The 22400-nt window shown below is 38.1% G+C and overlaps 6 protein-coding genes and 1 non-coding gene across 8 annotated transcripts; 5 read left to right on the top strand and 2 right to left on the bottom strand.

The window, feature by feature from the left end:
- Positions 1 to 14: 14 nt before the first annotated feature.
- Positions 15 to 2235, bottom strand: LOC100257324 (probable xyloglucan endotransglucosylase/hydrolase protein 8). Its single transcript, XM_002264959.5, has 4 exons — positions 1827 to 2235; positions 1645 to 1745; positions 1327 to 1529; positions 15 to 566 (listed from the first exon to the last, which is right to left on the bottom strand). Exons 1-4 carry the CDS (start codon positions 2020 to 2022, stop codon positions 164 to 166), a joined length of 903 nt encoding a protein of 300 aa, XP_002264995.1. The 5' UTR covers positions 2023 to 2235; the 3' UTR covers positions 15 to 163.
- A 1244-nt stretch (positions 2236 to 3479) lies between these two features.
- On the top strand, positions 3480 to 3559 carry TRNAL-UAG (transfer RNA leucine (anticodon UAG)). The gene has a single exon. It is a non-coding gene; the product is annotated as a tRNA-Leu (tRNA).
- A 1225-nt stretch (positions 3560 to 4784) lies between these two features.
- On the top strand, positions 4785 to 6188 carry THI1-2 (thiamine thiazole synthase 2, chloroplastic). The gene is made up of 2 exons (NM_001397831.1): positions 4785 to 5719; positions 5840 to 6188. Exons 1-2 carry the CDS (start codon positions 4820 to 4822, stop codon positions 6005 to 6007), a joined length of 1068 nt encoding a protein of 355 aa, NP_001384760.1. The 5' UTR covers positions 4785 to 4819; the 3' UTR covers positions 6008 to 6188.
- A 97-nt stretch (positions 6189 to 6285) lies between these two features.
- LOC100262439 (pentatricopeptide repeat-containing protein At4g21170) lies at positions 6286 to 9271 on the top strand. The gene has a single exon (XM_019222587.2). It carries the CDS (start codon positions 7311 to 7313, stop codon positions 9018 to 9020), a length of 1710 nt encoding a protein of 569 aa, XP_019078132.1. The 5' UTR covers positions 6286 to 7310; the 3' UTR covers positions 9021 to 9271.
- Positions 9272 to 13313: 4042 nt separating this feature from the next.
- LOC100243455 (uncharacterized) lies at positions 13314 to 14565 on the bottom strand. Its single transcript, XM_002267090.5, has one exon. The coding sequence runs from the start codon at positions 14492 to 14494 to the stop codon at positions 13475 to 13477; it is 1020 nt and encodes a 339-aa protein (XP_002267126.1). The 5' UTR covers positions 14495 to 14565; the 3' UTR covers positions 13314 to 13474.
- A 2700-nt stretch (positions 14566 to 17265) lies between these two features.
- LOC100248590 (nuclear transport factor 2B) lies at positions 17266 to 18979 on the top strand. Of its 2 annotated transcripts, XM_059740220.1 has the most exons (3): positions 17266 to 17912; positions 18114 to 18582; positions 18807 to 18979. In XM_059740220.1, exons 2-3 carry the CDS (start codon positions 18190 to 18192, stop codon positions 18879 to 18881), a joined length of 468 nt encoding a protein of 155 aa, XP_059596203.1. In that variant the 5' UTR covers positions 17266 to 17912; positions 18114 to 18189; the 3' UTR covers positions 18882 to 18979. The 2 variants fall into 2 exon arrangements, with proteins under 2 accessions (XP_059596203.1, XP_002267081.4); XM_002267045.4 differs by having other exon boundaries at positions 17825 to 18582.
- Positions 18980 to 19936: 957 nt separating this feature from the next.
- On the top strand, positions 19937 to 22270 carry LOC100253692 (pectinesterase). Its single transcript, XM_002266944.5, has 2 exons — positions 19937 to 21054; positions 21429 to 22270. Exons 1-2 carry the CDS (start codon positions 20160 to 20162, stop codon positions 22118 to 22120), a joined length of 1587 nt encoding a protein of 528 aa, XP_002266980.1. The 5' UTR covers positions 19937 to 20159; the 3' UTR covers positions 22121 to 22270.
- The last annotated feature ends 130 nt before the right edge of the window (positions 22271 to 22400 follow it).

The following is a 22400-nucleotide window of genomic DNA, read 5'->3' on the forward strand; positions in this document are numbered from 1 at the left end:
GCCGCAGAGCTCCATACTTTAGAATTCAATAATTAAATAAATAGAATTAAATTCCCAATATCCCAATACATTAATAACATAAAATAAAAAATACACCATTTTATATCTAATCCACATAAAAAAAAGAAGGGGGTTGTTGGAATATGTGTCCGTTTATAGTTCATTAATCCCATGGACTCAATGAACACTCCTCTAGCATTTGAGGGTATCTTTCTGTGTCCTTGCAATAGTCATAAATGACAAGGTTCCTCTCCACCCAAGCGAAATCCATCTTCTGGGAATCAGAGAGGTGCCAAGCTTCATACTGATCCCACCAGTTTTGAGTCGTGGTGGAGACACATGCAGGGTATGGATCCTCCCACTGGCACCCATCAACACTGAAGTCCTTGTAAGAGGATACGAATGGGGCCTTCTTCCAATCTGTCTTCTCCATCCCACCTCTTGTGGCCCAGTCATCTGCATTCCATATACTGGAGAACAGGTACATGGGCTTCTCATTGGGGAAGAAGTTGTTTGCTTTCCCATTGTTTTTGTATACCCTGATTGGAACTCTATCCACAACGAACCTGTTAAATTAATGTCTCAGTGTTAGTACCCAAGAATCATCATCATCCCATATTCTTCTTAATTATACTCTATTTTACATCATTGTTTTTAGATGCCCTTAGATTTAGAATTGAATGATCCCCATTCATTTAAGTGGAACTTACTACATACAATCAGTTAATAATATTGTAGCTGCAAAACCCAACTATTACTTGAAAGAAAAAAACAAACGAGTCAGAGGTTGCCTGTTAGCCCTAGGATTTTATGTTGTATTTGCCTTGGGATTTGGTGTGATCTCAAAGGGGCATAGTCATTTGACTAACGGTGAATAGATTTTCAAATGAAGTGATTAGGTTTCAAGTTTGTGGGAAAGAAGCTTCGACCATTACTTGAAAACTCAAGGACTAAGTGGAGGATTTTGTTAGCCTGGGATTTGATGTTGTGCTTGCCTAAAGAGTATAGGCATGTCCATCTAATGATGAATATATTTTTTGATGACATGATTAGGTTTAATCAATGGTTATTGGATGAAGGATTGTAACAATATTTTTCCTCAGAAATAAAAGAAAATAGTAATGACTTGTTTATGGACAATCAATTGATTTTCAGCCGAAAGAAGATGTATGGTTGGTGTATTCTAATTTCTAAGTTGTAACAACACATTACACATTACACATTAGAGCAAAATATGACTAATGAGTAGGTACATATTATTAACACAACATTAGGAGGAAACGATATTGCTTGAAAAAAGAGTTAAGAATAAAGAGTGGAACTTACAAAATCTGCTCGTTATTCCAAAGGATGGAGTATGAATGAAACTCCTCAGTGGGGTCGAACCAAAGCATGTGCCTCATCTCACGGCCTCCAGTGCCATTCTTATATACATTTGTCTGAATGAGATAAGGTTCTCCACTTCTGTTCCCCAAAAACTCTATGTCTAGCTCATCCCTCTCTGGCCCTGCTCCATTTTCTGAGCACATCTGCCCATTATTTTTCCCTTTCAGCACCTTACTCATATGATACTCTTGATATATATATATATATATATATATATATTTCAGAAAAAGCTTCAAAAAGAGAGGTCAGGGGGCTTACATAATAAGCTGTGACCACGCCGGCAGAGTCACCGCCGACCAGCTTGAGCTTCATGCTGAACCACCCGAATCTGTATCTTTGTTTTGTCTGAAACCCACAACCTGATGGAAGAAGTTGGAAAACCTTGCAAATAAATGGAAAGGAATGGGAGAAATCAAGAGGGAAAAGCATGCATTGCATACCTGTTTCTTTGTCCAAGGAGAGGTACCAGATCTGCCCATCTTCAGACGTTTTGAAATGGTCCTCGGACCACATTATATCAAAACTATCTTCAAACGAGCTCTTTGACTGACCTTCTGCTTGGGATGGAGGGCAAGAGGCAGCCATGAGAGCTGCAATGCAGAGAAGAATAGGCACTGGAGAAGCCTGCAACTCCATTTTGGGTTGCCAATGGTGGATCTTTGAGAAGAAGATAATCACTCCTTTTCAAAAGAAGCTTTGATCTGCTCTATGTACAATCTTACCCACCTAAACCATCCAAAAACTAGAGAACCCAGAAGGCAAACACTGAAAAATCCAGGCTGCCATGGCCTGTAATGAGCCTCACAACAAAAGAAATAAAAATGGAAGTGGGGTCACATGTTGGCACACAAGAACATGAGTGTGATTTGATTGGTTATAGAATAATCGAAAGTTCTTGGCCTTGACAACTGTATTTGCGGGTCGGGTCTCGGGTTGGGTTATTGTGAACTTCCAGAAAAGACAAGCTCAAAATAATTGAGAATTGACTGCATATATGCATTAGGAAAAAAAAAAAGAACTGTTAATGGGTTCCTGATACTTGTTTTCTTTACCACTTTTGATCTTCTCTACTTGTTTGTTTTGCTTTTGTGTGACAAACGCATAATCAGTGGCATTAAACAAAGATTAACTCCTAGTGGAAGCACAGAAAGCGAGCTTTCTTGGTAATAGCCATGACCAATATGCTAAATCAGTGTCCAAGAGAATGAAAAGGATTAAAGAAAAGAGTGTGGTTGGTTGAGCCTCGCTGCCAATGACCCAGCAAACATTGGCTTGAAGGCTGCACATGCCGTGTGGGTGGTGGTGATCGGTGAAGAGAGTGATGGAGGAGAGAGCTGATAGTGGTCCACCGTCCACCCAATTGAATAAGTGGGGAGTTCTCATTCATCGACTGATTGTGATGGCACTGGCAGAGACCTGGTATCAAGTACAGTAATACAGAAAGGCATATACGTTTTTTTTCCTGAGCAATTTTCTTGAATGGTAGCTGTGAAAAACTTTTACCTTCCCTTTCCCTTGATTAAGAAACAAAAAGATATTTTGTGTAAGGTGGGTTATTTACCTTCCCTTTCCTTGATTGTGTTGATGATTCAAATGAGTAATTGTGATATGTTATATATATATACACACATTCGCGACAAATTTCTTTTAATTTCTTTTAATCGGATTAACGTATTTTAAAATCTTAAAGATTAAAATTATTCTTTAAATAAAATGTATTTATTTAAAAAATGAATTCCTAGACAAAACCATCCTATTTTTAAAGATTTTCAAAAAGACCACCTCTTTAAAGATTGGATTTCACGTTATCTTAATCCAAGGCTTATGTGATCAAATCTAATGGTATTTTAGGTCATGGAGGAGGCAAGTGGGGTGGGGGGTGGTATTCAAAGAAAATAAAAGTCAAAACTCGAGAGACTGTTTTGTATTATGATATGATGAGGTCACAGACTCACATGTAGTGAAGGCGTCGGTCACGTGCTAAAGGTGTCGGTGGTACATGGGAATGCCATGCTGGATCTTCAATCTCAGTCTACGTACTTTCATATTAAACTTATATTTATAACATTTGTAAGTAGAACTTTGTCCATCCTGACAGTTTGGCCGAGTGGTCTAAGGCGCCAGATTTAGGCTCTGGTCCGAAAGGGCGTGGGTTCAAATCCCACAGCTGTCATTAATCGCTTGTGACCCATGGGAATTTGGATTCCTTTATAGTTTTTGCCTTTTTTGTTTTTTTTTGTCCCAATATTTGATTAGTCTGATCCACTGGTCTAATGCGCCAAATTTAGGCTTTGCTTCGAAAGGGCATGGGTTCAAATCCCATTGGTTGTCCTTATTTTTCTCCTTAATTTTTTTGCCCAATGAGGCCTATAGCAAACTCTGGCTTCCTAGAGACAAACATAGATGAATTGGGAGAAATAATTTAATGATTTAATTTAAGTTATTAAACACTTAAAAATAACTTAAAATAATAAATAAAAATAAATATTCTTTACCAATAACCTCTTTACTTAATATTAATAAAGATGGCGATATGTTAATTCAATTGGAAAAAGTTTAAAATTTGACTAAACTCAGGTGGCTTTGAAATTTAGTGTAGTTAGTGAAGTGTACCAAATTATGGCAAAGCCCTAATGATGTACCCAATTATACCAAAACTCTAACGATTTTTCAAACTGATCAAGGGGATGAGGCGAAGGTGAAGGACATATTTTAGGAAGGCAAAGCTGTGGTTCAGTAGATGACATAAAATATCAGAGTTGAGCCATGCCTCATCTTGTAAGTTGTAACTGCCTTTCCTTTTATCGTGAATGGTTACTTTCACCTTTGATTTTTAGCCCATGACATGTTGCTTTCTATGAAAACCAAATTGCATTCCAAGAGATATCAATGTGACTTTTGATGACATGAATGATAATAAAATGGGGTGGAAACATTTGTTGGATTGGGTCGGGAAGGCATTATTGTCTTTATTATTGTATATGCATCTTCAAATTTAAGTTGTATGATAGGGATTTGATCCTAATTTTTATGCTTAAAAGATGTGAAATTCCATGCTACCCATGGCCATGGAAGACATAGTCCGTACCATTAGATAAATGCATGTAAATTAATAAAATCAAAGATAGAAACTGGTTAGGGGAATGGTCTTAAATGCTGAATTGAATCACAACTGTGATGGGGTTGTGGCCTCCACCTCAAAATCAAATATCAACAACTCATCAACCCACAAAAGTAAGAAACTGTAGATAGAAATACAAATCCATGCATTGTGAACCGTTCAAATTCTATCTCTCTTCAAGTTCCACTCTTTTTGAAGATCTTTATTTCAGATATTTTCCCATCCCTCTCCTCCAAATCCATGCTTAAATACCCTGCTCTCTGCCCACTCAACACCCATCACTCTTATCCGTCTTCATAGCCCATATCATCAATGGCGTCCATGGCTACCACTCTCACTTCTCTTTCTTCCAACCCAAAACCAGCTTTCTTCGACAACAAGTCCTCCTTCCATGGCTCTCCCATCTCCTATCGTGTCCTTCCCATCAAGGTCTCCCACCAAAGCCCCACAATTTCCATGTCCTCCGTCTCTCCATACGATCTTCAGAGCTTCAAGTTCGAACCCATCAAGGAGTCCATCGTTGCGCGCGAGATGACTCGCCGTTACATGATGGACATGATCACCTACGCCGACACCGACGTCGTCATCGTCGGAGCCGGCTCCGCGGGGCTCTCGTGCGCGTACGAGCTCAGCAAGAACCCGTCAATCCGTGTGGCGATAATCGAGCAGTCCGTCAGTCCCGGCGGCGGCGCGTGGCTCGGGGGCCAGCTGTTCTCAGCCATGGTGGTGAGGAAGCCTGCTCATCACTTCCTTGATGAGCTTGGCATCGAGTATGATGAGCAGGACAACTACGTTGTGATCAAGCATGCCGCTCTGTTCACTTCCACCATCATGAGCAAGCTCTTGGCCAGGCCTAATGTGAAGCTCTTCAACGCCGTGGCCGCTGAGGATTTGATTGTGAAGGAAGAGAGGGTGGCCGGCGTAGTCACCAACTGGGCTTTGGTTTCAATGAACCACGACACACAGTCCTGTATGGACCCCAATGTGATGGAGGCGAAGGTGGTGGTGAGCTCTTGCGGCCACGACGGGCCCTTCGGAGCCACAGGAGTCAAGAGGCTGAAGAGCATTGGGATGATTGACAGCGTCCCCGGCATGAAGGCCCTTGACATGAACACAGCAGAGGACGCCATTGTGAGGCTCACCAGGGAGATTGTGCCTGGAATGATCGTTACAGGCATGGAAGTTGCAGAGATTGATGGGGCTCCAAGGATGGTAATTTCTGAAAAAACTTTCCAATTCCACCATAGTTTTCCCATCCACCAAACAGAGGAGCTCTTGACTACCCTGATTGTATTGCTTCCTTGCGGTTAATTTTCTTTGCTGATTTTTCAGGGTCCTACCTTTGGGGCTATGATGATATCGGGGCAGAAGGCTGCACATTTGGCATTGAGGGCGCTGGGGCAGCCCAACGCCATTGATGGGAACTACACAGAAGCTGAAACTATGCAACCGGAGCTGATTCTTGCTGCAGCAGAGACAGGGGAGATAGTAGATGCCTGAGAATTTGTACAAGGGCAGTTTAGATGATTGAGAAGTTGAATAAATAAAGAGAAAATGAGGACACTAAATAGGGATGAATGAGATTTATGTTGATATGATGGATTTGGAGGGATTGGGATTCGATTTCTTGTTCATGGGCTTTGATTAAAAGTAAAAGTAATGGGTAGTTTTTTTCTTCCAAGTTGCTAGCCATATGAACCAAAGACAATGATGAATAAGTCAAAATTCAATGGGATGAAATCAAAAGACCAGCCCGACTCGAATCTCTGGTTGTGTAATCCTGATAAATTCATGGCAGAGGCAGAGTGACTATAACTGATAAATTCATCCAATTGCCATTCCTTTCCTGCCCATCTCCCATACCAAATCTCAACTTGATTCCGGGTTTGAATCCAAAAATCTCAACTTCCGTTCCAAAATTGTCCTTAAAAAATATATATTTTTGTTTAAATACCAAGTTAGACAAAATTTTGACTAACAAAGATTTTTTTTTATTTATAATTTTCTAGAATAAGCGTATCTATCATGTTTTTAAATTTAGAGTATGTTGACACAAAAATGGAAATTATGGAAATACTTTAGAATTTTTGCATTATAATTTCTATGTAGGTGCATAAAAATTATTTTTTCATATTTAAGCTCTCAAATAAAATTTTATTCTTAAACACAATTTTTCTAAAAATAATTTTTAAAGAATTATTTATAAGAATTGTTGCATATTTTAAATTGAATCATTTAGGGATGTCCATGCCCTGTTTTAATTCCGACAAAATAACAATCCTTTATATCGATTAATTTTCACCACCACTATTATTATTATTATTATTATTATTTTTACTAAATATGAAACACTCTTTTTCATTATTTATTATTTACTACATAATATAGGTGATTCATTTTTTCTAGATTACTTTTTGGATTAAATTTGGGTGAACCTAAAAATATTAGTGAACTTTGTTCATCCTAAGCAACTGAGATCTTTTACTAAAAAAAATTTAACATTAGTCTCGGATTTATGTCAGTCAAGTTAGAAAAATAAAAATAAAAAATAATAAAAATAAAACACCAAATGAAAAACTAATAAAATAAACAGAGACAAACATATTAATTAATTAAAAAAAAAAGAGAGAAAAATCAAAATAATGAAAAAAGGAAGCCTAATAAATTTTAAAAATGGGTGCCCAATGCCCATGGCTGCCAGAACTCCAACAAGCCCAACAATTCCCCAAAATCAAAGGGCAGAAAGCTATTTCCTCTGTTCAGCGATGTTGGAGAAGAGCACCATCAAAGTCACTGAACTCAAATGCCTCTTCCCAAACCCAATACTTCCTTCAACCAATTTTCGAAATCTACAACTCCTCTCAACTGGAGAGCCCAAATCAAGCAAAATCAGCTTATCTCCCAAATTTCCTCCATTCTCTTACAGAGACACAACTGGGTCACGCTTCTCCGCAACTTCAACCTCTCTTCCAAGCTAACCCCATCTCTCTTTCACCAAATCCTCCTCAAAACCCAGAAAAACCCTCAAAGCTCTTTATCTTTCTTCAACTGGGTCCGAACCAATCTTGGCTTCCAACCCGACCTTGCTGCCCACTCTCAAATCATCCGAATTTCAATCCAATCGGGCCTTTTCCAACCAGCTAAAGGCATTCTAGATTCTTTAATTGAAACCCAGAAAGTATCCGTGCTCGTGGATTCAGTTATTCAGGCTTGTAGAGGTAAAGATTCTGAATCTCCTGTATTGGGTTTTGTTCTTGAGTGTTATTCCAGTAAGGGTTTATTTATTGAAGCCTTAGAGGTATTTAGAAGAATCACAATTCATGGTTATGTGCCTTCAGTTCGCTCTTGCAATGCATTGCTAGATTCGTTGCAGCGAGAGAATGAGATTAAATTGGCTTGGTGTGTTTGCGGTGCTTTGATTCGTAATGGGGTTTTGCCAGATTACGTTAGGATTGCACTAATTCTTTGTAAAAATGGAAAATTGGAGAGAGTTGTTCGATTATTAGATATGAGTATTGTTTGTAATGCATTGATTTATAAGCTTGTTATTGATTGTTACTGTGAAAGAGGAAATTTCTCTGCGGCATTTCATTACTTGAATGAGATGTGTAATAGAAAATTCGACCCTGGTTTTTGTGCTTATAACTCCATTCTTGATGGTGCTTGTAAATATGAAAATGATGAGGTTATCCAAATTGTAATGGGTTCTATGGTGGAGAAGGGATTGCTTCCAAAGCTTCTGTTATCAGAATATGATTCAATTATCCAAAAGATATGCAATTTGGGGAAGACACACGCAGCACAAATGTTCTTTAAGAGAGCTCGCAATGAGAAGATTGAATTAGACAATGCTACTTATGGGTGTATGTTAAGGGCATTAGCTAAGGATGGAAGAGTAAAAGAAGCTATTGGGGTGTACCTTGTGATTTTGGAAAGTGGTGTTACAGTGAAGGATGGTTGTTATCATGCATTTGTAAATGTTCTTTGTGAGGAAGATCCATCACAAGAAGTGAGTAAATTAATGGGAGAAATTATTGGGAAAGGATTTAGTCCTTGTGGGTCAAAGCTGTCTAAATTTATAACTTCTTTATGCAAAAATGGTCGATGGACAGAAGCTGATGATCTTCTGAATGTAACTATAGAGAAAGGGCTCTTGCCCGATTCCTTTTGCTGTTCTGCTTTGGTGGAGCATTACTGCAGGAGTAGACAGATTGATTCATCTATTGCATTGCATGAAAAGATCAAGAAAGTGAAGGGCAGCTTGGATGTTGCAACTTATAATGTGCTTCTTAATGGCCTTTTCATGGAAAAGAGGATTGAAGATGCTGTCTCAGTGTTTGATTGCATGAGAAGTCAAAATTTGTTGAGCAGTACGAGTTTTACAATTATGGTGAGTGGGCTCTGTCGGGAAAGGGAACTGAGAAAAGCTATGAAGTTTCATGATGAAATGCTGAAGATGGGGCTTAAACCTGACCGAGCAACATATAAACGACTGATATCTGGATTTAAGTGAGCGATTGTTCACTCATACATGACTTTTCTGATCTGAGCAGAATGATCTTCTTGCTTTGGATTATTTTTGTCATAATTGTTTTATCATTTTATTCTTAGAAGCAATTGATTATAATTATGTTCAAATATTCAAAACAGGGTTCAGAGAGATGAAGCAAACAACCTCTGTAACCCTATTTTCAGAGGCTATGTAGGCACACTCTCTAACCATGTACATTTTGCTATGTTCATATTTATTTTTGCTTGATGCTATTACTGGTCTCGTGCTCCTGTTCAGCCATACTGGTTTTGTGTTAAATTGTCAAAAAACCAGGATGATTCGGTGTGAATGATATGCTGTTCTGTGTATCTTAAGAGGGTGCTCTGCTGTAGCTGCTTGAGGAATTAGATCAGGAAGATGTATATATAACTTGAATTACCTATGCTAAGATGAATGTTGATCATCAACAAATCTGATAAGTCAGATCTCTATCTTTATTTTAATTTATATCTCTGAATTATTGTGATGAACTCCCACTTTGATGAATTAGTTCCATTTAGTTACAAACGTCTTGGTGAATAGATACCCATTGAGAGACTGGTACCAGCAACTTGTCACCATAAAAGGTGAGATTTAGCCGGAATCTGTGACTTCATTCTATGACTCCTCAAATGGCGAGACAGTAGGCAAAACAACTCTCTTTCTAGGGCTCCTGCATGAGGTTGTGGTGTTCCTAATTGATTCTCCCATGTGGGGTTCCTTTTTATTGTTGGTGAAGTTTATTCAAGTGATCCCATGGCAATTTCTGTGGATGATATCTGGCTCTATGTGTTACAATCCTTCAATTGTGTGTTAGAAAATGTTCAGTTGCTGTATATGTGTTCAATTCTTCAATTGAGTTGGTGAGAACAAGGTGGAAGTCACCTCCAAACAAGGCACAAAGTTGTGAAGCTCTAGATCCACCAAGGCTTTTAAGGAATGATGAAAGGGAAAAGATGAAACCCTGCAAGCAAAATCAAGAACAAGAGAGCTATAGCTCATTATAAAATTGTTCTAGGAGAAACGGGATCCTCAGACAATGATGGTTACCCAGCTGAGATGCTTTTGATATTTAGTGGCTGTCAGAGGCACTGTCAATTGCATAGATGCTCCCCATGGAACCCAGTACCATTTATCATGAACACTCCATAGGCTCATCACACTAGAAATGGCAATAAGTTAACTAGCATATGCAAAGAAAAAAAAAAAAAAAAACCCGTTCAGACTGAATCTTTACATTTGATACTGCAGTGGATTGGTTTATGTCCTGGGACTCCCGTGTTTCTGGGTTCAGTGCATGATTGTGTTATCTGCATGATTCATGGCTACCAAGCTTTCCGTCCTAAAATCTTCAGGTGTATCCCATTACCACACAGAAAAAACCACTTGCCCTCGTTTGAAGTGGGGTAAAGAAATAGAAAGTGGTAGCTGAAAAGAAGGGAAAAGAAGACAACAGAAACATCTCCTCATAAAAATTCACAGCATTTGGAGGCTTTCCCATCAAGAAGCATATCATGAGGATATATAAACTAGCCCATGGTATCTAGTCTGCAAAAGCTGCTGTTTATGGAATTCATCTTCAAATTTGGCTATGATCCTTGATCTGAATCTAGCAAACAGGTCACAGAGGCATGCTTTCAAAGGGCTTTAGAGATGGAGCTATATTTTGAAATAAGAGGTGATTGCCTTAAGAAGGTAGCATCTCCAACTCCCCAACTGAACCTGAATTACTTAACCAAAAAACCAAGGTCCCTGTGTTCATGCACCACTATGAACTTGTGTACCTTCCCAGGTTTCCAAGCTCACCACAACCAAGAAAAACTAGGGCACTTGCGACTAGTAAAAGCCTCATGATTCCTGTGCTAGTTGTTTACCCTAGCAAATACAGATTTCAGATTGCTGGCATAAATAACAGGTGGTTTCAGTTTACTATTTTGCAGAAAACTTGTGCTCAGGGTTGTTGGGGTTTTACTCTATTTTTCAGTCTTCTTCTTCTTGTTGGTAAAAGTAAAACTTCATTGGATCCCAAGATGGGATACAAGAACAATATCAAACAGAGTCCCATAACATTAGCTCATTTTAAAAGAGCAAAAGCTTCTTTTTAACTTGAGACTCCTTTCCTGTTATCCACATTTTGGGTTCTATAAAATTTGCAGAAATCAAAATTTGATTACAACATCTTGAAAGGAATTGGGGATCTCCAATTTCCTTGCCTGAATCTCAAGTACTTGGTCAAAAAACTGAGATCCAAGTTTGCGTACACTGCAAAGACAAATATATACCTTCATTTCCTAGCTCCCCGCAACCAAAAACAAAAAACAAAAAAGGGCATCATCCTTGACTAGATGTGGGGGAATTAGAAGGAAGTAGCAGCTGCTACAAACCTATTCCCTTGGCTGTCAATAGCAATAACTTATAAAATCACTACCTGCTTACCCCATGTTTTCCCTAAAAGCTACCTAGGTAGCCAGAGAAAAGGTAGGATGTGGGAAAGGAAGCAGTAAAAGGTAGTCCACCCACCAACTCAAAGTCAACCGTGGTTCACACTACCATTGCTGGCTTTAATTTGGTTTTTGCTCTGAGGGCCTTATTTACTCCCTCAGCCATGGCTTAAACTACTTCTGCTGGCTATGGTTTGGTTTTGCTCATGAAAGGCCTCGTGTACTACACATACCCCTGCTTGATAGCCTAGAGGAACAGCTGAGTAAATATTAGACCTCTTCTAAGGCAGAAAGAAGGTCAACCTCATCTCAGATAATCACACCTTACGGGTTCCCCCACCAACCCAATGACACACCAACCACGCCCCATCAGTGTTTGGTACTCACTTGCAACCAAACAATCCCCAATGATGATATTGTCACCGAGGATTGCATAGTCTTTGAACCTACGTCCCAGGTACACTCACCGCTGCAAATCCACATGCTCAGTTTCATAAGTTCACTGCCTGTGTTTCATCTGAGTTGGCTTACAATACTATTAAGAGAATCAAACAACTTAGGTTTTTATGGGCAATAATAGATGCCGTTGAATAATACTATCATTTCTACTGTCCCAAGGACTTCCTGGGTTCCATTGCAATAACAAATATCCACATGTAGCACAACAAGCAACCCCTCTCTGTTTGGGCTTTTAGAGCCAATATTAGTCACCATATGTAATAAAGTCTTAGCCAAAGAATAAAACAGTCTCACAGAATACTAAAAGAGCATGGTGGGCTGCACCCTTGAAAAAAGGAACACTCAATGAATTTCCTATTTGAAAAAAAGGAACAAAAGGGCTTTTAACGATGTTGAGCAGTTGGACCAAACAAACAAATCCAATTTTCTATATTCTTTTGTGAATTGGGGCTAGGGTGTGCATAGAGGACCACTCAATGAATTTGATAGATTTTGTAGATCGGTTGAGCATTTAGTAGGGAGAAAGTTTTTTTGTTTTTCTTCTTCTCGCCTATTTTAGGTTTCCTTTGCATATATTGTGTGTATGTTGGTGCATCTTCTTTTAAGGCACATTTAACATATTTACTCATTTACCTATCAAAAAGAATATAAAAAAGAAATTTATGAAGGGCAAAAAAAAAAAACACTACACATTTGTTTGCTTGTTAGGATTCAGCAAGGCAAATAAACTTTAACCAGAATTCCTCAAGGATCCTTTATGGTATTTTCTTCTGTATAAATTGGTTGATTTATCTCAGGAAAATACTCAAGTAACCATAACCCACCATACTCAAAATAGGAGAAGTTGTTTGTGGTAGAGAGCTGAAATATGATGGTGTTTGTGGATAATAGACCCGGAATATGGTGGAAAACTGGTCTCTGGAAAGGCTGCTTTACAAGGATTTATGTGATCTAATTGGGAAATAATTTTTTAACTCAAGTAAAAACATGTATCAATTATGCCTAAAATGCAACTAAGATCTTGTTAAAGCACTTTGGGCATGACTTTGACACATGTGTTGTGACCTTCTATCATTCATCCTGCATGACCATGGAATTTCTCTTTTTGCTATTAAGGCATATATGGTCTATTATGTTCCCTAGTTTTCTTTCTAGGGACTAAGTTAAGAATCAGATGAAAAACAACACAACCTCATGGCTCACATATCCTCTCTGCCACTATCAAAAGACCAAAGATTACCTAGGAACCTAAACAAAACAGTGTTCATATTTGTGAAAACTTCAAACAAAACAGAGAAAAGATCATCATAACTGCTTGGATTAATGTTAAAAACTATCGCAGCACATAAGTATTCAAGAAAAATCCAGGGCATCGTTGACCTAGCAAGAAGCTCAAGTTCTTGTATAAATAATTGATAATTCCCACAACGTCATGCATCGAATCAACAAAGTTTGATAATAATTCATAAGAAGTCGAACTGACCCGAAATTCTCACCTTTGAGTAACAAAAATCTACTAATGCATTACTTCTAATCTCAATTCCAACTCGAAGGCCAGAATGCATGAATCCCATAACCAGTCTTCCAATTATCCAAAGACACAACCTTTTTCACTGCCAAGAAGGAAATGAACAATGCGAAAAGCATAATCACCCGCTGCACAGTCACGTTCTTCACCCTAACAAGCACATGCGTCACAAAAGCCAGCAACAAGCCCACAATCGTGTACAAAAACCCAATCGCAAAACCCTCAGCCCCAAGCTGCATACCAGACCCCTGATAAAAGAATATAAGTTTGCTGGGATCGTTCCGATCGGCCAAAAACATGGGCATTTTCCGAATTATATTATGCATAGTGCCCGACACACTGAAGAAATAGACAAACACAGCACTTCCCAGCCAAATCTTCGAATCATGAAGCAATGTCTGGCCGGCCAAAACCTTCTTCACAACAAACGGCGCCCACACCAGGAAGGCCGCCACAAAGAATCCCAACTGCTTCTTGGAGAACATCGGAGGCCGCTTGATTGGGCCGACGGAGAGCTTGGTCCTGGACTCGACGAAGTCGGACATGGAGTCGGCCATGCGAGAAATGTCCCCCTGCTCCATCTGCTCCGAATCCTTGAGGCTCTTCACATCGGGGCCAACAAGTCGGATGTGGGGGAGAGAGGTGATCCCGAATTGGGCGAAACTGGATTGGGACTCTTTGAACTCGATGTCGCAGAAGAAGAGCTTGGAGGCGGAGGGAGAGTCCTTGTTATTGGAGATGAAGGAGGAGGCGAGGAGGCCGAACTCGGAGCGAAGGCCTTGGAGGTTAAGTTCGGGCTTGTCATGGAGCTGAGTGGCGTCGAAGAAGATGAGGATCGAGTAGGGCCTGGGGGTTGTGGTGGAGGTGAGGAAGCGGCTGAGGGAGTGATCGTCGAGGTGGATCACGCCCGATTTGGATCGAGATTGGAGAGAGAGAAGCTCAGCGACCCGATCGGATTCGGCGCCGGAGAAGACGACGGCGAGGGAGATGAGGATGAGGAGGAGGATTGGTTTCTCAGAGATCGCCATCGCTGTGGTTTGGGGTCTGCGCGAAGACGGAGAAGACTCGGTTATAGATATTCGACCAGGGAGTCAAGGCCCAGTTAGCTAGCCCAAAGCCCACCATGGCCCAAGGTATTGAGCCCGAAATGAATTGTGGGCCCAGGGGGGCTATTACAAAATTGCATTATTATCCCTTCAAAATTACGATCTGCTTGAATGTAAGAAGTTAAGTGAGATTTTTTAAATTTTTAGCTAGGGTTCATAGTGGCCATTATGATATACAATGAGCTCCATTCTTTTTATCAAGCGTCTTATCTTTTAATTTTTTAAATTATAGTTTTAATACATATTTAAAAACCATATTTCAAACCTATGACTTTTACTTTTTATAAAAATTGTATTTTTTTGAAAAGAGGTTTGAAACATTTTAAAGGGGATTAAAAAATGTTTACTTTGAACTATAGTTTTACAATATTTTTATAACTTACCATTTGTTTGGTCAACGGGCCATTTTTACTCAAAATTAATTTTTTTATTCAATTAATTAATTTTTTCAAGGATTATTCGATTAAAAGAGTTTATGAAAACTCAATTTTTGAAATTTAACCCTCTTCATTTTGTAAAAAATATCCTCATCATTTTCTTATAAAAATAACATTTTTTTTTGAAAACTTGCGTGTAAATATTTGAAATGAAAAATGACATTTATATATATAAGTTACTTTTCAAATAAAAATATAGGAACTATTATATTCACAATTTAAGGATTATTTGATTAAAAGAGTTTATGAAAACTCAATTTTTGAAATTTAACCCTCTTCATTTTGTAAAAAATATCTTCATCATTTTCTTATAAAAATAACATTTTTTTTAAAACTTGCATGTAAATATTTGAAATGAAAAATGACATTTATATATATAAGTTACTTTTCAAATAAAAATATAGGAAATATTATATTCACAATTTAAGGATTATTTGATTAAAAGAGTTTATGAAAACTCAATTTTTAAAATTTAACCCTCTTTATTTTGTTAAAAATATCCTCATCATTTTCTTATAAAAATAACATTTTTTTTTTAAAACTTGCATGTAAATATTTGAAATGAGAAATGACATTTATATATATAAGTTACTTTTCAAATAAAAATATAGGAAATATTAGATTCACAATTTAAGGATTATTTCATCCATTTTAATTCAATATTTATTTTTTAAAATATATTTGAGCAAAAAGAATCCTCCATTTTAGAAATAAAAAAATGTAATGGTTTTGAATATCTAATTTAAAATCTAAGGTGGTATTTATTTTTTTGGCTTTTTGCTGAAAATCATTTAGTTTTAGAATTTAGGTTGTTTGTTTTTTTACTTTTTCATGACTTATTATAAACTTTTTACTAAATAGAAAAAGCCAAAATATGTGACTTTTTCTAAATAGAAAAAATAACACAATGGTTTTTTTTTACTTTTTAATACTTAATAGAAATAAAATACTACAAAAACAAACAACCTAATATTTAATACTATTAAGTATTAAGGTTTTATTTAGAATTAAGTAAAAAAACAAACATCACCTAAGTCATTTAAGTGTGTAGTTAAATTTGAACCCTTAAAATGTTTTTCTTTTTTTAAAGATAACTTGACAAAAAAAAATGTTTTTAGCAAAAAGAAAGATAATTTGAAAATTTAACTAAATAAAAGTCTACTTTCCATGTTGCATTTAAGGAAAGGCAAATGCAAAGTCTTTTTAACTCTTATTTTGTTTTAAAAACTATGTTTTTCCTTCAAATACTACTTCTTAAAAATTTAAAAGCATAAAAATATATTTGGAGAGTGTAATCAAGCTAATAAACTTTTGTGGGTGTGAATAATTGTCCATTGAAATTGTTATATCATATCATTGTGATTGCTAATGAGTAAGCAATAAAATGCACAATCTAACATTTTGATCTAAAAATTTTAAGTGATTGAAAATGTATAGGGTTGATTTCATTAAGACTCCGTAATGTTTAATATAAGTATACTAAGCCACTTTTGGTTTTAAATTTGGCTAATTAGTACCTTTAAAATGTATTAATTTTATTTTTTAAAAGATAAAATTTAATTTTTAGAGAATTCTTAAATAATCTTATCTAAAATCCTCTAAAAAAAATTTTATAAATGAAATAAATATATCAGGGCGTTAACCAACGAAATTTGAGATCAATAACAATGGGGTGTATGTACACTAAAGCTCAGGGTGTCAACCACATTAACCCAAATATATATTTTGTATATTTTTATATGGTACGGTGGACTCATCTTGATGATTTATGCTTCAAGTTTACCTTCACGACTCCTCTCTATTGTTAACCAAATCATTACCATGTATGTGTTTTGTAGCAACTAGCAACTGATGAAACCATTTGCAGAATGGTTGGTGATGTCCTTTGGGATCTTCAGGCCTTTCGAGGAAACTTCAATGATTCACTCCTCCAATGTGCTCTAAAACATCAAGAGGACCCAATCAATGGCAAATCTACCATATACCCATTTTGGGAAACTATGTGATGGACCGAACAAAGTTCAATTTTGAAGAAATTTGAAATGAGTATGCCACAAAAAGTGAAGAGAAGGATACCAAAATAATTGAGATTTTGGGGTATTGTGAGATAGGTTCCCAAGAGGATTAAAGTAAGTAAAAATGTAGGTTCTCATTCAATATCATATTGAACTTTCAATGGGAGCTAGCTGTTCTAGATCGATGATTAATGGTGCAAACAGATAGAATCAAGGTAAAAGAAATAGTATCGTGTTATAAAACAATAAGATCATATACTATACAAAACAGTAAAATCTTATTATCTATAAAGCAATAGGACAAATGTCGGAACGAAGTGCACATGTGAAGAACCTTATTAGTTATTTGACAGTACCTTCTCGATATGATCAAGAAAAACTCATCATTCAATAGCATAGTTCAACCCGTCAAGAAAACATAACATATAGGAAAAAGAAAACAAACTCAATAGCAAGCATCAAGGGGAAAAGATCACAACACTTCTACTCTTTGCAAAAGATTCTGAATTCTGAATTCTGAATTCTGAATTGCTTCTCTTGTGACTGAGATCAGCTTTCCTCTTGGGAAAGAACAACTGTCCGAAAAGTATATATTCCATCCACACTTTCGGCTCAGAATAGCAAAGACGCACTAACCATGCATCACCCAAAAGGCATCCACAGAATCACCAAATCCCCAGTTGTTCTTTCATTAATTTTCACCATGGTTTTTTTAGTCCCAACAAAGGAAATCATATGTAGTTTATTCTACAATGACAATCCTCTTATAATACTAAAATAATGGTGTGATTCATGGCTCATTCTCAGAAGCCAATGGCCTAGAACAAAAGTTGCATTTGGGCATCGAAATCTAGAGTTTGTTGGCCTCAACACCCTTCTGCAAATAAGGTAAAACTTGTTGAAACAGCCACCAAATCTTCTTTTCTATTTGGGTTGAAACCCTTTATACCTTTGCGTGCAAACGCAGCAGAGCCGATTCCTTTCCTTATTATCAACCACTTACAATACTGCCCTTGAAGCTTCTCTCTAGCTCTAGCACACTGACTTCTGCTCGTTCTAGTCTGATAAAAGTTTGTTCTAATAATGCAGAGGATAGGGTAGTCATTTGGAGATAGCTAAAGAAACCGGCCAATCTCATCTTTTCCTTTTTCGGGGGCCTTATGCCATGCACTATGTACTTTACAGAGAATTGATCTCCCTCTATATTTTCATGGGCCTGGGAGAGTGGGGGAAGAGGGGGAGAGGAAGAGAGGAAATGGAGGAGCAGGTTGAAGGGTTGGGGAGGGCATTTGTGGATCATTACTACTATCTCTTTGACAATGATCGATCTTCTTTGCCTTCCCTCTACCACTCAACTTCCATGTTGACATTTGAGGGCCACAAGGTACAAGGGGTTGATGAAATCTCTCAGAAACTCAATCTGTTGCCATTCGATCAATGCCAACATGTGATCAGCACCATTGACTCACAGCCCTCCTCCTTCACTGGTGGCATCATGGTCTTTGTCAGTGGCAGCCTTAAACTACCCGGGGAGGAGCACCAACTAAGATTTAGCCAGGTATTAATTATCCTTGGCACAGCCGAGAGAAAAATACACCAAAAACTCATTAGCCCATTCCTTAGATTACAACAAATTTACTGGTATGGGACAAGAACCTAGTTATTGATAGAAGGCACTCAAATTATTATGCTTTTAGTTATGAATTCAATTTTTTGCAGCAACTTATGATGGAGGTAGGCTTCACATGTATATATTTTGACTTGAACTTTGTGATGTTGCAGATGTTTCACTTGGTTCCATCATCCGAAGGAAGCTTCTTCGTGCAGAACGACATCTTTCGCCTCAATTATGGTTGATTTGTGCCCATTAACTGGAGATCATTTCATGCTGTGACGTTGTTCCATCTGTGTTTTAGTCCATCTGAGGAAATAAAACTGATTGGCCTTACCCTTTCCTTGCTTTGCATAAGCTCACAACACAATCAGGTATCATTGCCTGAATGTCCTCACTTCTCTATATACATTTTAGAGAACATTCAAAAATAAAATAAAAATCCAGAGAATGATTAATCATTTTTCCTAGACCAGTAGTCTCACTGTGACCAGATCTAATACATACCGAATGTGTTATGCGTGGAGAAATTCTATTCATGATATAATACCGAGTGGGAAAAGAAGCATACTTTCGGCCCTATCTTCATAAATATGTCGGCCTTTATTAACCTTACCACATTATTACCACTGAATCAGTCTACATTAATGCGCCTTATCTCTGTGTTCATAATTATCTAAAGTCTTCAGAGGCATGCGCACCCTTGAAAAGAGAGTAGGTGGTATTTTTTAACTTTCCATTGTAAGGGTGGCTCCACATGAGAGAAAGATCAAAGATTACCCAATTTTAAACTAATGTCAAAGTAAATACCATTTTTCTGGGGAGCATCATGATGCTCTCCTCAACTTTTCATGTCTCCAGAGGTTTCTTAACTCAAAGGTCTAATGAACAGGAGCAACTAAGCATAAATGAAATAATGGAAGATGAGTGTACACAGTACATACACATGGGTTCAGTAACACCGTTATACCCCATGTTTGTTTAGTAACCCAGCCAAATTATTGAGCCGTTTGATGGAGAGAGCTCAAAAAGAAAAAGCTATTATCATGGGTCCGGATAGCATCATGACATTGTTTTTCTACACTGACAAGAGAATCTGGAAAAGAGATGCTTGATGTCCTGTTGTGTTAGTTTCGGGAGTAATAAGGTTGAAAGAGAAACACAAATAATTACAAAAGAAGATAGAAATTAAGGAGGATTAAAATTTTATTGTCTTCTTTCACTCTCTCTTTTACAAATATATATCACATAATCTTTTGTGTATAGATTCTCACATTTAACTAAATAGAAACTCTTAGTAATAAAATATAGAAATTTTCTAAACCTTGATTATTCAAATATAGAAATTAAAATTGCTACTTGGAATAAAATATTTAGAAATTAAACCAACTCTAACTTTTCAGTATTTAACTTTCTAATTCTAATATTTACGAGGTTTCTAAATGTAAGTTTAACTTTCCAACATCTATAAATAACCATAGCAGAAGTGAAGCTTGGCAAGCAAAGCTCCTTTCAGAATAGCCATGGCAACATCCCTTGAACCTCTGCTACGCTCTTCCCAAATCAAAGCCTCTCACTGCAAGTCTCTCTATTTGGTCATCTTCTTAGCTGCTATCATAACCCCCATTGCTCTCTTTTCTATCCCTCTTATCAAAACCATCTCCACTGGCCCTCCCCGTGTGCTCCACAACCATGTGATGGAAATGGAAGATGTGGATCAACTTCAGAGGTTCCTAAAGGAATCCATGTCACACTTGCAAGGTGTGATGGAGATGACGGTCGATGTCAACCGTCGGATGAATGACCCTAGGGATCAAGCTGCTCTGTCTGACTGTGTGGAGCTCATGGACTTGTCCATGGGCAGGATAAGGGACTCTGTGGAGGCCCTTGGAAGGGGGACGGTCGATTCCCACGCAGATGCTCATGCCTGGCTTAGTGGTGTCCTCACCAATTATATCACCTGCACGGATGGGATAAATGGGCCATCCAGAATTTCAATGGAACGTGGCCTCAAACACTTGATCTCAAGAGCAGAAACCTCACTGGCCATGCTTGTTGCAGTTTCACCTGCCAAAGAGGATGTTCTCCAGCCACTTCACAGTGAATTTCCACCATGGGTGGACAGCAGAGACAGGAAAATCTTGGAGAGTTCGTCTAAGGACATTAAGGCCAATGTTGTGGTGGCAAAGGATGGAAGTGGGAACTACAAAACAGTGAAAGAAGCCATAGCATCAGTCCCAAATAATAGCAAGACCCGATATGTCATCCATGTGAAGAAGGGAACATATAAAGAGAATGTTGAAATTGTCACGAAACAGAAAAATGTGATGATCGTTGGAGATGGCATGGATTCAACGGTTATCACAGGAAGCCTAAATGTTATCGATGGTTCCACAACCTTCAAGTCAGCAACTCTTGGTAAAGCTCTCACCCTTTAGCCTAGAACTCAATACTATTGTCAAAGTACACAGCAATATTTGACTAAAAAACAACACGTTCTGATGAGCTGATGAGATGCTACATCTATTCTTTTGCAGATACTTTATTTGATGTTACATCTAACATGTTTTTGTGATTTTTTTACAATTAATTTGTTGTATCTGTATGCCATCAAGGAAGTAGTTTATGTGGTTGATTTGAGTAGAGCAGCATACTTTTTAGTCCTTGCTTCAAATTACTCTGTACCCAAAGGGCTTGATCTGATACTGAGGTCCATCCTAAGCAATTAGTACTCTTGGGCAGAGTACTTGGAAGCCTAGAGAGTTGAGGCTACTAACATTTTCCCAATGCAGCTGCCGTTGGTGATGGGTTCATAGCACAAGATATCTGGTTCCAAAACACAGCAGGACCTCAGAAGCATCAAGCAGTGGCGCTTCGAGTTGGGGCTGATCAAGCCGTCATAAACCGATGCCGCATCGACGCCTACCAGGACACACTCTATGCACACACCAACAGACAATTCTACAGAGATTGCTACATCACTGGTACCGTGGATTTCATATTTGGTAATGCAGCAGTTGTGTTTCAAAACTGCAAGCTAGTAGCCCGAAAGCCCATGGATAAACAAGCCAACATGGTCACAGCCCAAGGCCGAACCAACCCATATCAGAACACTGGAACTTCAATCCAAAACTGCAACATAATAGCCAGCTCTGATCTTGAGCCTGTAAAGGGCACCATAAAATCATACCTGGGTCGACCCTGGAAGGAATACTCTAGGGCTGTGGTCCTGCAGTCATACATTGGAGATCATATTGATCCAGCAGGGTGGTCAGTGTGGGACGGGGAATTTGCATTGAAGACTTTGTACTATGGTGAGTATGTGAATAGGGGACCAGGGGCTGGCACCAGCAAACGCGTTAAATGGCCAGGCTATCGCGTCATTACCAGTCCCGCGGAGGCCAGAAATTTCACAGTAGCTGAGCTGATTCAAGGAGGGACCTGGTTGGAGTCCACTGGTGTGGCTTACACAGAAGGGTTGTGATCATTTTAGTTAATATGCCTTTCCCTTCTATGCTACAATAAGCTAATGTTATGGTAATTCACCTGAATCCTGTGTTGTTCATGTGCCAGTATGCCACATGATCTCCCATTGGAAATGGTCATCTATGTTATGGTTGACATTTGGTATCAACTCTCTTCTGATTGCATCTTCATATGAACTCCATTAACTAATCATAATTTCATCTTACCCGCATTGACCTCCTTCAAATGGTCATATTAATTGAACTACACAATCCAAATCTGCTTAAAATCAGACTTGT

The sequence above is a fragment of the Vitis vinifera genome, chromosome 10, assembly GCF_030704535.1.
Source record: "Vitis vinifera cultivar Pinot Noir 40024 chromosome 10, ASM3070453v1".
Lineage (NCBI taxonomy): Eukaryota > Viridiplantae > Streptophyta > Magnoliopsida > Vitales > Vitaceae > Vitis > Vitis vinifera.

Excerpts from the sequence above, each read along its gene's own strand:
- LOC100257324 (XM_002264959.5), bottom strand. The coding sequence starts at position 2,022 with ATGGAGTTGCAGGCTTCTCCAGTGCCTATTCTTCTCTGCATTGCAGCT. Across the intron at positions 1,746-1,826 it reads CTCCTTGGACAAAGAAACAG|GTTGTGGGTTTCAGACAAAA; the intron begins GTATGCAATGCA and ends TTCTTCCATCAG. Across the intron at positions 1,530-1,644 it reads GCGTGGTCACAGCTTATTAT|ATGTGCTCAGAAAATGGAGC; the intron begins GTAAGCCCCCTG and ends AATAATGGGCAG.
- LOC100253692 (XM_002266944.5), top strand. The coding sequence starts at position 20,160 with ATGGCAACATCCCTTGAACCTCTGCTACGCTCTTCCCAAATCAAAGCC. Across the intron at positions 21,055-21,428 it reads CTTCAAGTCAGCAACTCTTG|CTGCCGTTGGTGATGGGTTC; the intron begins GTAAAGCTCTCA and ends TTCCCAATGCAG.
- LOC100262439 (XM_019222587.2), top strand. The coding sequence starts at position 7,311 with ATGCCTCTTCCCAAACCCAATACTTCCTTCAACCAATTTTCGAAATCT.
- LOC100248590 (XM_059740220.1), top strand. The coding sequence starts at position 18,190 with ATGCACTATGTACTTTACAGAGAATTGATCTCCCTCTATATTTTCATG. Across the intron at positions 18,583-18,806 it reads ACCAACTAAGATTTAGCCAG|ATGTTTCACTTGGTTCCATC; the intron begins GTATTAATTATC and ends GTGATGTTGCAG.
- THI1-2 (NM_001397831.1), top strand. The coding sequence starts at position 4,820 with ATGGCGTCCATGGCTACCACTCTCACTTCTCTTTCTTCCAACCCAAAA. Across the intron at positions 5,720-5,839 it reads TTGATGGGGCTCCAAGGATG|GGTCCTACCTTTGGGGCTAT; the intron begins GTAATTTCTGAA and ends CTGATTTTTCAG.
- LOC100243455 (XM_002267090.5), bottom strand. The coding sequence starts at position 14,494 with ATGGCGATCTCTGAGAAACCAATCCTCCTCCTCATCCTCATCTCCCTC.